Consider the following 16,589-nt stretch of genomic DNA (forward strand, 5'->3'; position numbering starts at 1 on the left):
AGTACCGCTTTTGTTCTCCGTCAATTTCAAAGTACCTGATATTCTACGCCGGTCAAAATGAGCTCTCCAGTCTTCACTTCTTTTCCTTCCCTTCAATTCATATTCAGCCATGGGGACATGGTTGACACACTGTTGATGATTCTGGGCTTCGTCGGCACCGTCGGCGATGGGTTAGCGATACCAACCTTTTTCATGTTCCCCTGTGTCATCTTCAACGACATGGGTCAAGGTTCCATTGAAGTGGTTAATGAGGTACAAATTATTCCTATTCATGTATGGTAGTAGTTTTTCATTGCTCTGTTCGGTTCTAAGCTGCTTTCTGTCCAGAACGTAATCTACTTAGTGTATCTGGCCGGCTGTAGCTTCTTAGCATCGTTCATGGGTAAGGTTTATTGATTTGAGAGAATTGATTATTCTATTTAATTTATTGTTGATTTTAATTGATTGGATCATTGGGCAGAGGGCTACTGTTGGTCGAGAACAGGGGAGCGGCAGGCGTCGCGGATGCAAGCACGGTAGATTACAGCGGTTCTCCATCAGGATGTTGAATATTTGACCTCAACGTCGGCACCAGCAGTGAAGTCATTACCAGCATCACTAGCAACAGCCTCGTCATACAAGACCGCCTAAGCGAGAAGGTGCCCAACTTCATAATGAACTACGCCACCTTCGTCGGATGCTACGCAGGAGGGTTTTCCATGATGTGGCGGCTGGCGCTGGTGGGATCGCCTACAGCGATGCTACTCGTCATCCCCAGCATCATGCATGGTCGCATCCTAATTGAGCTCGCTCAGAAGATGCGGAGGGAGTACCAGAAGGCTGGCACGGTGGTGGAGCAGTGTGTTTCCTCCATCCGCACCGTTTACTCTTTTGTGGAGGAGGAGTGCACCATAGCCAAGTTTTCTGCCACGCTTGATGATTCCGTCAAGCTCGGTCTCCGCTAGGGCTTCGCAAAGGGATTGGCCGTCGGCAGCAATGGCATCATCTTTGCCATTATGGCCTTCTTTGTTTGGTTCGGCAGCCGCATGTATAACGGCGGCAAGGGTGGCACCGTCTTCGCCGTCAGCAACTCAATCATCTTCGACGGCTTGTAAATTCCCAATTTTCTTCTTCTTCCCTTCTCTCCTCTCCTCTAACAAAGTTTAAGTTTATTGGGACAGGGCACTCGGATCGGGGCTCTTCAATTTGAAGTATCTCTGAGGCGATCTCCGCCGGTGAACGCATCTTGGAGGTGATCCGGCGAGTGCCAAAGATAGACTCTGGCAGCTCGAATGGAGAAGCTCTAGAGAACTTGTCCGGGGGCATGGAGTTCAGAAACGTGGAGTTCGCATACCCTTCCAGGACAACTACATATTTCGGACTTCAACCTCAATGTGCCAGCAGGGCGGAGTGTGGCATTAGTGGGAGGTAGCAGGTCAGGAAAGTCGACGGTGATTGCGCTGCTGGAGCGGTTCTACGACCTGCTCGCCGGCAAGATTCTGCTCGACGGGACAGACATCAAGAGGCTGCATAAGAATTCTCCAATTGACCTTATTGTGCTCAATCATGCTAAATTATAATGTCTTTGAACCTTTTCAAGTGGCTTCTCTGTAAATATTCTTGTTGTGATTGCAGAGGATTTGCCGATCTTGTCCAAGTATAAACCTATTTCTTCGATCAAGCTGAAGTATTCTATGGTCAGTTAGCACGTTTGGAACATTATTCTTATGAGTCTTGTATAGAATAATATTCCTCTATTTAGTCGCAATTATGTTTTTGAAATTTCGAGTTTGCTAGAATTTGTATTCATTCTTTGCTTACCAAGAATGGTTGTCTGGTTTGCCTAAATCGCTCAACTAACTTTGTGCTTGATTGATCAGGTCAGATGAATTGGGTGAGCCCGTGTGTTAGAAGGGCAGCTAGACTGGACGGGTTGGGCGAATCAATTGAGTTTGAAGAGCTAGTCTTATCGATTGGATTTAATGGGTGAATTTTATCAATAAGTATTTGTTAATCCTATGCAGGATTAATTTGGGGACAGAATCAGATAAGTCAATTAGATCTTTGAATAGTATAGTATGATCCTATAAAAAAAAATTTAATTTTAATTTAGTATATGATAGGATGATTAATTTGATTAATGCAAACTAAATTAATTTGATATTTAATTATTTTTTAAAATTAAATTAAATCACATTAATAATATTATTACTTATATTAATGACATTAATATATATTTTAATGGGATAATTAGATTAGGATTTGAGTAAGTTTATTTAAACTATTTTATTTGAATTAGAAGTTTATTTAAACTATTTTATTTAGACTATTTTATTTGCAGTTATTTAATTTTTATTTTATTCTAACTATTATTATTTTAAAAATAATAATAATACTATTTTTTATTTTTATTAGCATTCCTTTATTTTTATAATTTTATTTATCTTATTTTGTATTTATATTTTTATTAAAAATTAAATTAAAAACTATGGATAATTTTAAGAGATGATCCTGAGTTTATTGACATAAATTTTAAAAAAGTTTTTTTTTCGGATCATCAACTTTTGTATAAAATTATTTGATAAATAATTATGTTTTTTTTATTTATTCAGTTAAGTTTAAATAAAGAATTCTATTTTTTCCTTTAATTTAAAGTTAAAAAGGGAGGGGTATAATCGAAAATAAGCACATCCTTTTAAAAAATATAAAATTTTTCTTTTTTAAGTATTCAGAAATGTAGATAAATTATCTAAAATTTGAAGCTCGTCTAATTATGTTAAGTTGAAGAGTAATCAAATTACTCGATTTTTTTTTGAAAAAAACAAGTAAAACTTTTTATTAAAAATTAATTGATTTATTAAAAAATAGTTGTTAATTGTGCGGCTAGATTTCATGCAGCAAAGACAACAATCACCTAGGAGATCATAGGCATGATTTAATTTTATACTCGATAATTTTTTATATGTATTTTAAATAGAAAAAATATTTTAAAAAACATATGTAGCCTTCTTAAATACTAATGTTTTTTTTTTTAAAAATATGCATTTAGTTATATTTTTGAAATATAATTTATTTCCCATTTATACAAATCACCTTATTCTCTAACTCTTTACCCCCTCCACTTAAAATATTCTTAACGCACCCTCGCGTTGTTGCCCCTTGCACCTAGGGGTGGGCATAATTCGGTTCAAACCGGAAAAATCGACCGAACCGAAAATTTTCTTTTTTTTTTGTTCGGTTTTTTCGGTGTTTCGGCCGGTTTCGGTTTATGTTTTCTAAATTTCGGTTATACGGTTCGGTTTACGGTTTTGACTCCCAAAAAATCAAAAAAACCGAACCGACCGTATTATTCTTAAAATATTATTTTTATGGATATTGGATCATACAAGTGGATTAGTTTCTAATCATTTATAATATAATAGCATAATCAAATTATATATTTATATTTATTTATTGTTACCGGATAACAAAATTTTAGTATTACTTTAAATTCATAATTATTTTAATAAATTGATACTATTTCTTTGCCTCTAAACTAATATTTGTAGTAGCACAAAATCAATTTAATTCATTGTATAAACCGTATATAACCGACCGTATAAATCAGACCGTATTACAATAAAAACTGGACCGAACCATAATAAAATGGTTTGGTTTTGGATCAAAAATCTTTAAAACCGAAACCGAAAAAATAAAACCATAGTAGGGTAAAACCGGACCAAACCGGCCGATTCCCACCCCCACTTGCACCTGATTTTCTGTTCTGAGCTCGAGCTCGTCACATGAATATGTTGTGACTTCCATTTTTATATTTCACCGCGTCCTCCATTTCTCTTCCGCCTCCTCGTTGCTTCCCAAGCACAACCATCGATCTTCTTTTCTCGAGAGAGTTCTCCGAGCTGCTTCCCCAAGGCGGTCGACTGTCTCTCGATCATCTTCTTCCCTTCGGTTGAGAGAGTTCTCTGCTTCCCAAGGCGACTGTCTCTCGATCTTCTTCTTTCCTTCGGTTGAGAGAGTTCTCTGCTTCCCAAGGCGACCATCTCTCGATCTATAGCCTTCCTCGCGAGCTGCTGCGACATCTCCGTGAGTTTTTCTGATAAGTTTTTAGTATTCATTGTCCATTATCTTTTTCTCCGTGAGTTTCTCAGTACCGCTTTTGTTCTTGTCAGTTTCAGAGTACCTGTTGTTCTACGCCGGTCAAAATGAGCTCTCTAGTCTTCACTTCTTTTCTTTCCTTTCAGTCCATATTCAGTCATGGGGACATGGTTGACACGCTGTTGATGATTCTGGGATTCGTCGGCGCTGTTGGCGATGGGTTAGCAATACCAGCCTTTTTCATGTTCACCCGTGTCATCTTCAACGACATAGGTCAGGGTTCCATCGAAGCGGTTAACTAGGTACAAATTATTCCTATTCATGTCTGATAGTAGTTTTTCATTGCTCTTTGGTTCTAAGCTGCTTTCTATCCAGAACGTAATCTACTTGGTGTATCTGGCAGGCGGTAGCTTCTTAGCATCGTTCATGGGTAAGCTTTATTGATTTGATATAATTTATTTTATTTTATTTATTGTTGATTTTAATTGATTGGATCATTGGGCAGAGGGTTACTGTTGGTCGAGAACAGGGGAGCGGCAGGCGTCGCGGATGCAAGCGCAGTATCTTACGGCGGTTCTCCGGCAGGATGTTGAATATTTCGACCTGAACGCTGGCACCAGCAGTGAAGTCATTACCAGCATCACCAGTGACAGCCTCGTCATAGAAGACTGCCTAAGCAAGAAGGTGCCCAACTTCATAATGAACCGCGCCACTTTGGTCGGATGCTACGCGGGAGGATTTTCCATGATGTGGCGGCTGGCGCTGGTGGGATCGCCTACAGCGGTGCTGCTCGTCATCCCCGGCATCCTGTACGGCCACATCCTCATGGAGCTTGCTCGGAAGGTGCGGAGGGAGTACCAGAAGGCTGACACAGTCGTGGAGCAGTGTGTTTCCTCCATCAACACCGTTTACTCTTTTGTGGAGGAGGAGCGCACCATAGCCAAGTTTTCTGCCACGCTTGATGACTCCGTCAAGCTCGGTCTCCACCAGGGCCTCACGAAGGGACTGGCCGTCGGCAGCAATGGCATCATCTTTGCCATTATGGCCTTCTTGGTTTGGTTCGGCAGCCACATCATCATGTATAACGGCGGCAAGGGCGGCACCGTATTCGCTATCAGCAACTCAATTCATGAAAAATTGTATTTGTTTCTATCTTATATAAATTGTATTGTATTGTGTGAAACTTATTTATGCATAAACCTCATGAAGAATTATGACTCTTTATAATATTATATATAAAAAATACTAAAAAAGATTAACCGCCTAGCGGCCAAGGTGGCCGAGGTGATATGTGGTCACCACCCTACCACATACTGCCACTCTTCACAAATCTAAGGACAATATGTATGCAAGGGTGATGATAATTTGGGATTGTAAATGTAATAAGGTACGTGACCTTTTGGGTTTTATATATGCTCTCTAGATCCATAAAAAAAAGTTATTGCCAAAAGTTAATGATGGGAACAAAGGCGGAATTTATACATGGAAAGGCTGAGGGGAATGCTTGGAGTATAAAGATAATCTTATAGATGCAATCAAAGTTCTTTAGATACATTAAAAACCGCTCTGTTTTTTTTATCAATCATGTCCAATTTGATTTCTGATGATTTATGAAATTGTTTTAGTTGCCACTCTCTCTCTCTCTCTCTCTCTCTCTCTCTCTGAGTTACTATTCATCAAGTGAGAAGATAAAAATCCTTACTTGGATCAGCAGGGATTGCAACCCCTACTTCCTTTAGATAAAATTGATTTTGATGTAGTTGAGAATCCAACTAAACCCTATAACATTAATATAATCAATAATCTTATTTTATTCAGGACTTTTAATAATCTTAGTAAGCCTATGTTAGTATATATGATTTTATTAATGATCATTATTTTATTTATTAATTTTATTAATAAATATTTTTAGTGAATATAAATAATTTAAGAATAGCTGTAACATGAAAATTAATTAATATAATCCAGTATTATTAATTTGATAAATAAATGATTCTTATCCTACCAAGTGCCTTTGCTGCCCCTCTTCTTCTTTTCCATCTGCTCTCAGCTTAATCTTTTCCTTCCTCTTATCCTCCACTTCCTCTGTGTCAAGCAATACTGTTGGTAACACTGAAGTATCTGAGGGTACACCAGACTAGTCAATACTTTAATGTATCATTCTGGCTTGATACTATTATTGAAACATTCTGAGATCTTACAACTTTCTATTTGGCATATGGAATCATTTGGAAATGTAAAGAAATATACCCAATAGTTTCAACTTCAGAGGTAAGTGCTATCCTAATCAAAAAAATGATGCTGAAGTCGGCCAGTGTAAAATAATGTAAAGAAATATACCCTAAGTTAAGTTGCTATATGTTTTGGGGTCAGACTATACTTGGTATAGAGTGTATAGATTAGGCTCTATCCTTCAGTTTTATGCTTTGGGGGTAGGTAGCCTAAACAAAATTACTAATAGATTATTAGGGAGAGTGTTATTTTGTTCCAACTTCTAAGGCTTTTAATATCTTCAACTAGATAAAGAAAAGCCCCTCTTCTATCATTTATTCAACCTTTGTAAACCAATTGTTATAAATATCATTTTCAAATAAAGTAGTACAATATGAAATTGTTGTTAATGTTGATAGTGAATATTAAGCAATATTAGTGGAATATCTTTTGTAAGTGGATAGTAATTATCTGGAAAAGATTGTTTAGATATGTGAAAACTGTAACATATCCTCTCTAATGTTGATGCTGATGCTGCTGGAGAGGTAACATATCCTGATGCTGATGCTGATGCTGATGCTGATGTTGCTGCTGAGGTAACATATATATCCTCTCTAATACACGTCTTAATAAGCAATCAGAAGCACCAAATTATTAACATATATTGTATATAAGCACAGGTAGTTGAAGTTCTCACAGAATCAGTGACTTTAAAAGAAACACCTGTACCAACAAAAGTTGCAAGGCTTATGTTGGTGTCTGATATTCTCCATAACAGCAGCGCTCCAATTAAGAATGCTTCTGCATATCATACAAAATTTGAAGCTACCCTTCCTGATATAATTGAGAGCTTTACTGACTTATATCACAGTATTACTGGAAGAATCACTGCTGAAGCTTGAAGGTGATAAAATTTCTTTTAATCAAAACAATTAATCTATAATGTGGCTTTACATCTGCTTATCATGATGTTTTAGTTGCCCATGGATGCCTATGTGACATTAGTCTCTATACATGGTGTTACAGGTGCGAATAATTTAGCACAGTCGTAGGATTCAGCATACTCCATGGATTCAAGCCCTGGACAGTTAATAAAAACAAAAAAAAAAAATGTAACAAAGGGCCAGTGATAACTATGATTTTACTGTATTATTTTGATTCATATATGCATGATTTGATGTTGATTTCATATGTTTAAATACTGATTACATCACATTTTATGCATTGTCTTTATTTTTGGACTTAATTACAAATTATCTTATTTTTTGTATTATTTTATGCATTTTATGCATCTATTCGAACCAAAATTGGGCTCGAATCGGAGTTTAAACAAGAAGATCAAGCTTTGAGTCGATTTGGATCGTTCGTTGAAGATTGGAGAGATCTGAGCCATCCGTTGAGAATTTGGTCCATCCGACCTAATGAGGAGCAGATCTGAGCCATTGATGAAGATCCGGAAGTTTTGATTCAGATCTGAGTTCATCCATCCGTTGATCCAGCCAGAAACATTCTGGAGCGTTCATCGAAGATTGGACAGATCTGGACCATCCAGTTAAGATTTGGTCGATCCGACCTAAGGGAGAGTAGATCCAGACCCTAGATCAAGATCAGTAACTCCAGATCGGATTTTAGGCGACTTTTCACCGTTGATCAAGCTCCGAATCAATCACAGCCGTCCGTTCAGATTGAAACAGATGCAAAACAGAAGCTACAGTAGCTTCCCGGCTTCGTCGATCCTCCACAACACGCAGCTTCGTCCCGGTGCACGGCTTCTTCCGGATTTCGGCCCCTTTCCTTCTCTGATCAACTCTTTCAAGTTTCGACCTCGGTGGTGAGCATCTCGGCAGCTTCATTCTGATCATCTGGACCCGTCGTTGGGTGGTTCCTCTGGCGGAATTTCTCTCCCGGCCTTCTCTATTCCAGCGCCGATTTGGAGGTGGTCTTCCAATCGGTGACTCCGATTCCCATCAGAAACATTTGGAGGTGGTCTTCCGGTGTTCCAGAGCTCCATCCGACATCACACCACCATCCACAGCGTCATTCCAGATTCAGAGTTTGGAGGTTGCAGAAATCCAGATTTTCGGCCATTATTGGGTTTAGGGTTGTTTCCAGCGTGTCGGGGGTGGTCCGTAGGCACTGTTGAGCACTCCTTGAACTGAGACGCAGCTGAGATGCTTCACTGAGGTCCAGAGTTGGGTGTTCTTGACTTTGACATTCTTGTGTGACAGCAAGAATGTGAAGTTTGTATGGATTGGTTGTGAGTTGGATCGGTTAGGGTTTATTTCATTTTGTTACTGTTTTTTACAGCTTAGAACAGATTCATTTTAATGTTTGTTATGTTTTAGCAAGTAATCTAGCATTTCATTTCCTTGTTTAAGTTTAATTTTTGTTTAATTTGATGTTTGGTTAAGTGTTTAGTGTTTAAGTTCTAAGTTAGGGTTTACATCTTGATTAAGATCAGATTTAATTTGATATTTGCTATTTCAATCTTAGGTTAAGTGTGTGTTAATAATTTAATCACAACGTAGAGTGACAATGCGTTTGGGTTTGATTGTTGGCACACAAGTAGATTTCATTTATGCATTAGATTAATTTCTTTATTGCTGTGCTTCACTTTTGTTAGATTTAGATTCAAGTTTAAACCTCCATCTTTACATTAGAAATTCCAAAAATAGGAATAAAATACAATCCTAGATTACATCCTACCGTTGGTTCCTCGAGGTTCGATCCTGGGCTCGTTACTACAACATTATTGCAAAATTAAGGGGTTCAGTGAATATTCATTGTTAATTTGATTTACGAGTGTGACAAACATCGTTATCAAATTTTGGTGTCGTTGCCGGGGAAAACGTTAATATGCAATGTTTGGTAATTTTAGGATTGTTGTTTGATTGCTTTCATGATTATATATCCATGTGTTGATTTTATTTGTTCCTGAGTCTTCTGAATTTATTTGCTAGTTTTCAGTGTAAGAACAGGAAATTCTTTTTTACCATGGATTCATATTATTTAGCATTTTGAATATTGGAGTCAGAGTCATTATTATCAGCCTCAGACTGGGATTTATGCGCCTGAATATCAGTATGAGGATGCACAAGAACAAATTGAAGAATCAATATGGAGATTCAATGAAATTATGCAACAAATGAGTGAACATCAAGAGCAACAATTTGCAAGGATACAGAATATTCAGAGTCAGATCAGATTGCATCATCCATCAATCAGTTACAAATACAAAACGCCAGTGAAGAGGTGGATTATGGAGATCTTGTCAGGTCTGACCCTACTTCCATTTCTTTTCAAGATTTTTCTAGAATTATTTGTGATGATGATGTAGTTGTTCAAATTTTTGATTCTACTAACAATGTTGCTCTAGATGTTGTGAATGATGCAAGTATTGTTTTTGAAGATTTAAGTGTAGGGGAATGCTTACTGGAAGCATTACCTTAAGAATCACCAAGGATAGAGGATGTAAGTGTAGGGACTTGTGCTATGGAGCCAAGCACCCAAGAATCACTACATGAAGTTGTACGTTCATCAGAACAAGAGCTTGAGTCATTTCTTGATGAAAAGGAGGTAATAATCACCACTCCAGGTACCTTTCAACACGATAAGGTAAGTATTGTTTGTGATACATCAGAAAATTTCATAGAGGTACTATTTATTGATTTTATTAGATGTGATGCATTTCTTATATTCTACCCACACTAATATTCTCCTATTTTCTTTTAATCCCACATGCTTGTGGGAGGTGTTTTCTTTGATTGATGTTGTAGGAGAACATAAGCTTCCGGAGTGGGTGCTTAAACTGAACCGACTTAGACCTCCAGAAAGAATTTTGAAAGGAAAAATGAGTAATAAGAAGAATTTGAGTAGAACCATGATTACTCCACTTCCGGGGTGACTTGTATTGTTAGATCTTCTTCAACCACCGGGAATTAAAGGGGAGTTGGTTCTAATTTTGTTTTCTTTTGCATTTTAATTCATGCTTGGTTAATAAATTCGTTATACGTTTCTTTGGTTCTATACTTTGCATTTACACTTTGTTTTTACATTTTGCATTTTATTTCCACATTTGCTTCCATACTTTACATTTAGTTTGGTATCATAGCATTTTCATTTTTAATAAATTCTCCATAGAATTGTTTTAGTAATACTTTTAAGATGGTAAAAGTCTCTTAAATTTGATCATCAATTTTAGGTCATGTGACATGATTGGATGCTTTACTTACATGATATTGGTTTAAATGGTGGTGGATTCCTTTTTGATTAATCAAGCTTGATTGCATTACAATACCTAGAGAGGACCACTTAAAGCCTAAACTCTATTATTTTCTTTGTATGGCATGTACTCATAGTAATTGAACTCTAGAACTTGCTTAGTTTCTTTTCAAAGTCACAATTGCATATGTATGCATGGAAATAAAGGATATTTGTCATTCTTGTTCTATCATAATTTCTAATTCCTTTTCCCACAATCTTCTTGTAACATTCTCATCTAGCATTCTAATTCTTAATTCTCTTTGCTTGTCATATTTCTTTTATTTCGTTGAGAGTTTTGGATTAATTGCTTGATGAGTTAGCTTGACTAGATGAGCAAAGAATTAAGTGTGGGGGAGGATTTGCATGAAATCAAAGATCATAAAGGCTTTGGAGGGTTTAAGGAGTACTAAATTCTATTTTTAAAGCATAGTCTATTTTTGGGCTTGTTATAGTTTGAAGATTCTATTGCTACAATTTTGGATTTACTGGAGTTTCAATCAATAACCAATAGATTGGATTGAAGCTTGGTGTTGAGTAATACATGAACCTTAATCTTGAAAGAGAATTCAAGCTATTGTATCAAAATTGATGTGCTGATTTCAACAGTTGCGGAGACTTGGTTAGCTAATTGTTAGGAGGCTGCATGAATTTCCACTTATACTATATGGGTGCATTATGCTTCAATCAGATTATTCATGCTTTTCAGAATGGAAAGTTAAAGAAGTGCAGAAATAAAAGGGAAACAAATTCTGCTAGTGTGGCAATAGTGGAGTAGCAAATGGTATTCTTGCATAAATGACTTCTACAAATTTTGGTTCCAATTACTGAAAGATGAAACAGTGAATTCAGTGTGTATACCAATTTTATATCGAGCTCACACTACTGGTTCATTTATTTTCAGGAGCAGTGACAACAACATAACAGATCTGATTTCTGATATTGCTATTGCTGAGTTTGGTTTTGATTAGCATCTGTTGTGAATCAAAGGTAGACTTGACTTGCTGAGAATTCGTGATAAGAGTTTGGAAGTGTAGGAAAAACAAAAGTGTGGCAGTGAATCATGGATGCATGTTAATTTAATGGTGCTGATTTTTTGAATTGTCCAATTTCATTGTAGTGGAAGGAATCAGTAAAAAGAGGTGGAAGTTGTGCAACCATTGGAAGCAGAAATCAGATATCATTGGAAGCAGGAAGCAGGAAAGCAACGGAACAGAGACAGATAAAAAGAAGAGAACCTGCAGAATAATTATACAAACAGATGCAGAAATATGTAGAAATTTGTTTGGAAATACAAGATTTTGTGCCAAAAGTGTATCAAATATTAGGGACAACAATTAAACAAGTGAGAAATTTAAGTGAAGCTTTGCTAATTCAGACACAAATGGTATTCTTGTATTTCTATGTCTTCTACAAATTGAAGCAACATATTTCTAAAAAAATCTGCTGCTGAAAAGTGGAAATAGGAAGCTGAAGGTTAGGAATTTGTTGCTGGAAATGGAAATGAAAGTAATGTTTTCTGAATTACACAAAAAGAAACCATTTTTCAAGGAGCAGGAGTTAAATGCAATGAAGAAACAAGTTTTAGAGACTGTAATTGGGAGTTAAATGCAGAATCCAGTAAGGGCAACAAGAAACAAAACATAATTCTGTTTTAATTGTGTATCAAGTGTGTGCCAAAATTTTGTCAGCAAACTTCAAATCATTGAAGAACTTAAGTGAAGATCTTGTATTTCCAATAACAAATGGTGGTTAATTAGTGAAGAAGTCTCGAGCAACAGATTTAAGAAATGCAATTTGAATATTGGAATTGTAATGCTAAATCTAGAAGTGGTTGAAATGTCTAACTGAAGTAGTCAGTTCAGAAATGCAGAGAGGGATTTCTGGTTAGTTGAGCATTGATATGTTATGAATATTGGTAGTTTGTCCAAAATATCAAAATTTCAAGACATCAAAAGGTAGCAAATTGTGAACCAAAAGTCTGCACTAATTTACTGGATTAGTATTTCTTATACACTGGATTTTTAGAATTCTACACTGGAATTTAATTTCCAGTTTTCTGATTGAAGCTAAATTCTGAAATTACTGAGCTGAATTCATTACTTCACTGCACATCTCATAATTATGCAGAAACTTGATGATAATTATGCATTCCCTAATTTTTGAAACTGAAGATTCAGGAGTAGTTGGATTGCTAAATGAATCTTAGTATTTTCCATTCGGGGTGCAAAAGTAAGCTTCCATCTGCAACAAACTACAAGTGAGACCATGCCAATGAATTCAGGAAAATGAATCAGTAGGAAAAAGAACCTGAATTCATATTGCTGGAATTGATTTCTGAGCTGCTGAAACTTAAGCTTTAAATCTGAAATTCTGATTTTGAATTTTGAATTCTGAAATTGGATTGCTGGAATAGGAGCTGCAGTTTTCTTGTTTGTGTGTGCTAGTTTTTGTATGAAGATCCAAACTTTTGGTAGTTCTTGTTTGCTACTATGCTCCTTCCTTTGCCTTTTGTATTGTTTCTATAATTCTGTATAGCTTGAAGCTATTCTGAAACAGGGAGGGCAGTGGTAATAATCATAGAAAGCTTTGTGTTGTAGGTGGTTTCCTCCTAGCAACCTGTAATCATCTGCTGGTGTTTGCTTAATTCACTTAGTGGATGAAATTGCCATGAGATCGCACTAGGGTGATGCTTACATTTGGGTTGACTGTTTTCTGCAATTGCTGTTGCTAATTCAGAAGAAATGTAGAAACAATGAAATGAAGCAGAAAATCTTCAATTGTAGAAGCAGAAATGAATTGCTGAATCTGGGCAGTGCTGAATTTGGACAGTAGGCAAACTCTGAGAAATTGTGAGTGCAGATTTTCAGAATTGAATCATGAATCTGAATTCATGAGTTTAATCTCTTGCTACTTTGGTTGAATCCTGGTTAATTCTAAATAGATTGCACTTGAACTACAAATCCAGAAGCTATAGAGGAAAGGAAAGGGCAAGGTGTTGATGTCACTGTCGATTTCAGATGTTGCTGCTGTAAAACTTAATATGTATGGAAGAATCTAGCACGTCAGAAATGAACTGATCAGCCTAGTGCATGGTGCAAGGAAAAAAATTTCAGAATCAGCCTAGTTCAGTTGTTGTTTCTGTTTTCAGTCTGATTTTTGTTCTGAATTGCAGGACTGGAGGAGATTAGAAAAGGAAAAGAGTGATGAATTAAACCCATCAAGTTCTTGCTGTCTAAATTTTGATGTTTATCCAGCAAATGCAGATCTAAATGTCTGATACAGAATCCTGCCTTTATTTACGGCCCATTGTACACCTCAAGCAAATCAGATATAATTTCATGAGTTGCAGAATTGAAATTAAAAGTCTAGCAGATTCTTAAACTGTAGTTGAATCTGAATTCAGAATTGGTGTGATTTGTTTGAAACAAGTGTTGTGCCACTTATGGTTGATGTGTCTGGTCAGCTTGGTTTGGAGTTTAATATCCTGTTTATTTAGTGTTAAATGAGATTCTCGAATAGGCTTAACCTTACAAGTCTTATGCTGAAAGACTTTCAGATTGCTAATTCTGAAACTTTCTTTGGAAGCATTAACTCTGTGAAGTTGAATTCTGGATTCTAGATGCAGAAAAAAAAAAATCTGTTTGTCAATTAAATTCTGAAAATTCTCAGAGAAGTGCAAGATGGTGATAGGGAGAGTTGGTTGGAGAAGAGCTAAGTTTGGAATTGGCTAACTTCTGGATATTGAATTGTGAGAAGAAACGAAGCAGAAGAGAGAAAAAAAAACCCTGCAGAACATGAAGGAACTATAAATACTGCTCGTGCCAAATCTTCAAGCTTTTCCTGATCAGTAGCAAACTAAATTAAAGATGAACTCTTAATGATTTAATTTGAAACTCATTTGAAATTTGGATTTCTGGAATGCTGAAGTTGGAACCCTGTTTAGTGCCAATTTTTCATGTTGATTTTGCAGCAATCAGGATTCCATCTCCTAAAGGTTGCAGCACTTAAATGAAAGTCTTGACAAAACTAAATTCTTCTTGAGATAAATTGAGATTTCCTTGAATTATAAAATCTGTATTGAAGATCAGAAGTCATGTGCAGAATTCTTACTAATTTCACATAGTAAGAAACACATATTTTTGAGTTCACAGAACAGCCTCTGATATCTGAAGAAGATGGAATTGCAGAATCCAGAAAATGCAGAAATGTTAAGTCTGAATGAAGAACATGCAATTCTTACTAATTTCACATAGTAAGAAACACATATTTTTGAGTTCACAGAACAGCCTCTGATATCTGAAGAAGATGGAATTGCAGAATCCAGAAAATGCAGAAATGTTAAGTCTGAATGAAGAACATGCAATTATGTATCAGTTTTGTGTGCTAAATTGTGGATGCAATTTCTGTTGGAGCAATCCCAATGGTCTGTGGGACCATGTGTTTTGGTGTTTGGGCAAAGGATTTAAGTTAGGATTACCCTCGTTATTTGATATGTGTATGTGAGTGTTGGTTGCTACTCGGAAAACCTAGAGGTTTCACTGTACAAAAATTTTGTACAAAGGTCTGAACCTTTTCCTAGCTACCATGTGTTCTTTTAAATTAAATTTTGGATCGCCTGCGGAACTTAACACGTTTGATCCAAAACTTAATCTATTCGTTCTTTTAGGTTTTGACTTGGGTCTCCTGCGGAACTTAACACGTTCGACCCAAATCACCTTCAGTTATTAATTCCATTAAATATTAATTTCCATAATTGGTTCCCAGTACTGACGTGGCGAGGCACATGACCTTCTTGGATATGGGAGCAACCACCACCAACTAGACAAAACCTTTTATGGAAAGCTAATATTTAATTTCCTAAAATAACTTTAGGTTAACCGAAAAGAACAATCAAATCACAAGGAAAAAAAAACAAAAGAACACAACATCGAAAAACATATTCGAAATACTAGAATCGCATGCCTCTTGTATTTGGTATTATTTCCATAAATAACTAGCATGATGCGGAATGAAAAATTACTAGTTATACCTTCTAGAAAGACCTCTTGATCTTCTACCGTATTCCTCTTCTAACCTCGGACGTTGTGTGGGCAACAATCTTCCAAGATGAGAACCACCAAGCACCTTCTTCTTCCTTGCAAGTTTCGGCCATCAAAACTTCTCCTAGGATGAAGAGGTTCGGCCACCACCACCATGCTCCAAGGGATGCTAGAAAAGAGGCTTCTTTTCTCTCCTTCTTCTCCTTCTTAGTTCCGGCCACCAAAGCTATCTCCACCATGAGAAAATTTCGGCCACACAAAGGAGAGGAGAGGAAAGAAAGGGCCGGCCACACCCAAGGAAGAAAAGAGGGAGAAAAATAATAGAGTTGTTCACCCATGAAGGCACCTCTACCCCCTCTTTTATAATCCTTGGTCTTGGCAAATAAGGAAATTTAAATAAAAACTTCCTTAATTCTTTTGCCATTGAAAAGGAAAATTTATTTAATTAAAAATAATTTTCTTTTCATCATGTTAATGGCCGGCCACCTTAATCCCTTTAATCAAGGAAATTTTAATTCACACAAGAATTAAAACTTCCTAATTTGCTTCCGGAAATTTATAAAAATTTCTCAAATAATTTTTCCCTTCATGGTGGTTAATAAAAAGGAAATTTTATAAATTAAAATATTTCTTTTAAACATGTGGATAAAAAGAAAGTTATCTCTAAAAATTAAAATCTCTTTTAATCTACAAATAAGGAAAGATATCAAATCTTTTCTTAATCTTTTGTAGAAACTTATAAAAGAGAATATTTAATTTTAAACTCTCTTTTAAATCATGAACATGATTAAAAAGAAAAGTTTTCTTAAACTTCAAAATCCTCCTGTAATCCACAAACAAGGAAAGATTTCAAATTTTAAACTCTCTTTTAAACATGTAGATGATTTACAAATAAGGAAAGCTTCTACCACAAATCAAAACCATCCTTTTAAACTCCAAATCAGGAAAGAGATTAATCTCTTCTCTTAATCTTTTGTAGAAAGTTATAAAAGGAAATTTTAA

The 16,589-nt window shown here is 36.1% G+C and overlaps 1 protein-coding gene, 1 long non-coding RNA gene and 1 pseudogene across 3 annotated transcripts; all 3 read left to right on the plus strand.

Moving 5' to 3' along the window:
- The first annotated feature begins 117 nt into the window (after positions 1-117).
- On the plus strand, positions 118-1,559 carry LOC122029284 (annotated as a pseudogene).
- A 2,682-nt stretch (positions 1,560-4,241) lies between these two features.
- LOC122029285 (putative multidrug resistance protein) lies at positions 4,242-7,187 on the plus strand. Its single transcript, XM_042588219.1, has 5 exons — positions 4,242-4,367; positions 4,450-4,504; positions 4,580-5,178; positions 6,831-6,881; positions 6,966-7,187. The coding sequence occupies exons 1-5, from the start codon at positions 4,242-4,244 to the stop codon at positions 7,185-7,187; spliced, it is 1,053 nt and encodes a 350-aa protein (XP_042444153.1).
- A 3,100-nt stretch (positions 7,188-10,287) lies between these two features.
- LOC122029399 lies at positions 10,288-15,033 on the plus strand. Of its 2 annotated transcripts, XR_006125052.1 has the most exons (3): positions 10,288-11,329; positions 11,450-11,535; positions 11,666-15,033. It is a non-coding gene; the product is annotated as an uncharacterized LOC122029399 (long non-coding RNA). The 2 variants fall into 2 exon arrangements; XR_006125051.1 differs by having other exon boundaries at positions 11,450-15,033.
- The last annotated feature ends 1,556 nt before the right edge of the window (positions 15,034-16,589 follow it).

This window comes from Zingiber officinale, chromosome 10B (assembly GCF_018446385.1).
Source record: "Zingiber officinale cultivar Zhangliang chromosome 10B, Zo_v1.1, whole genome shotgun sequence".
Lineage (NCBI taxonomy): Eukaryota > Viridiplantae > Streptophyta > Magnoliopsida > Zingiberales > Zingiberaceae > Zingiber > Zingiber officinale.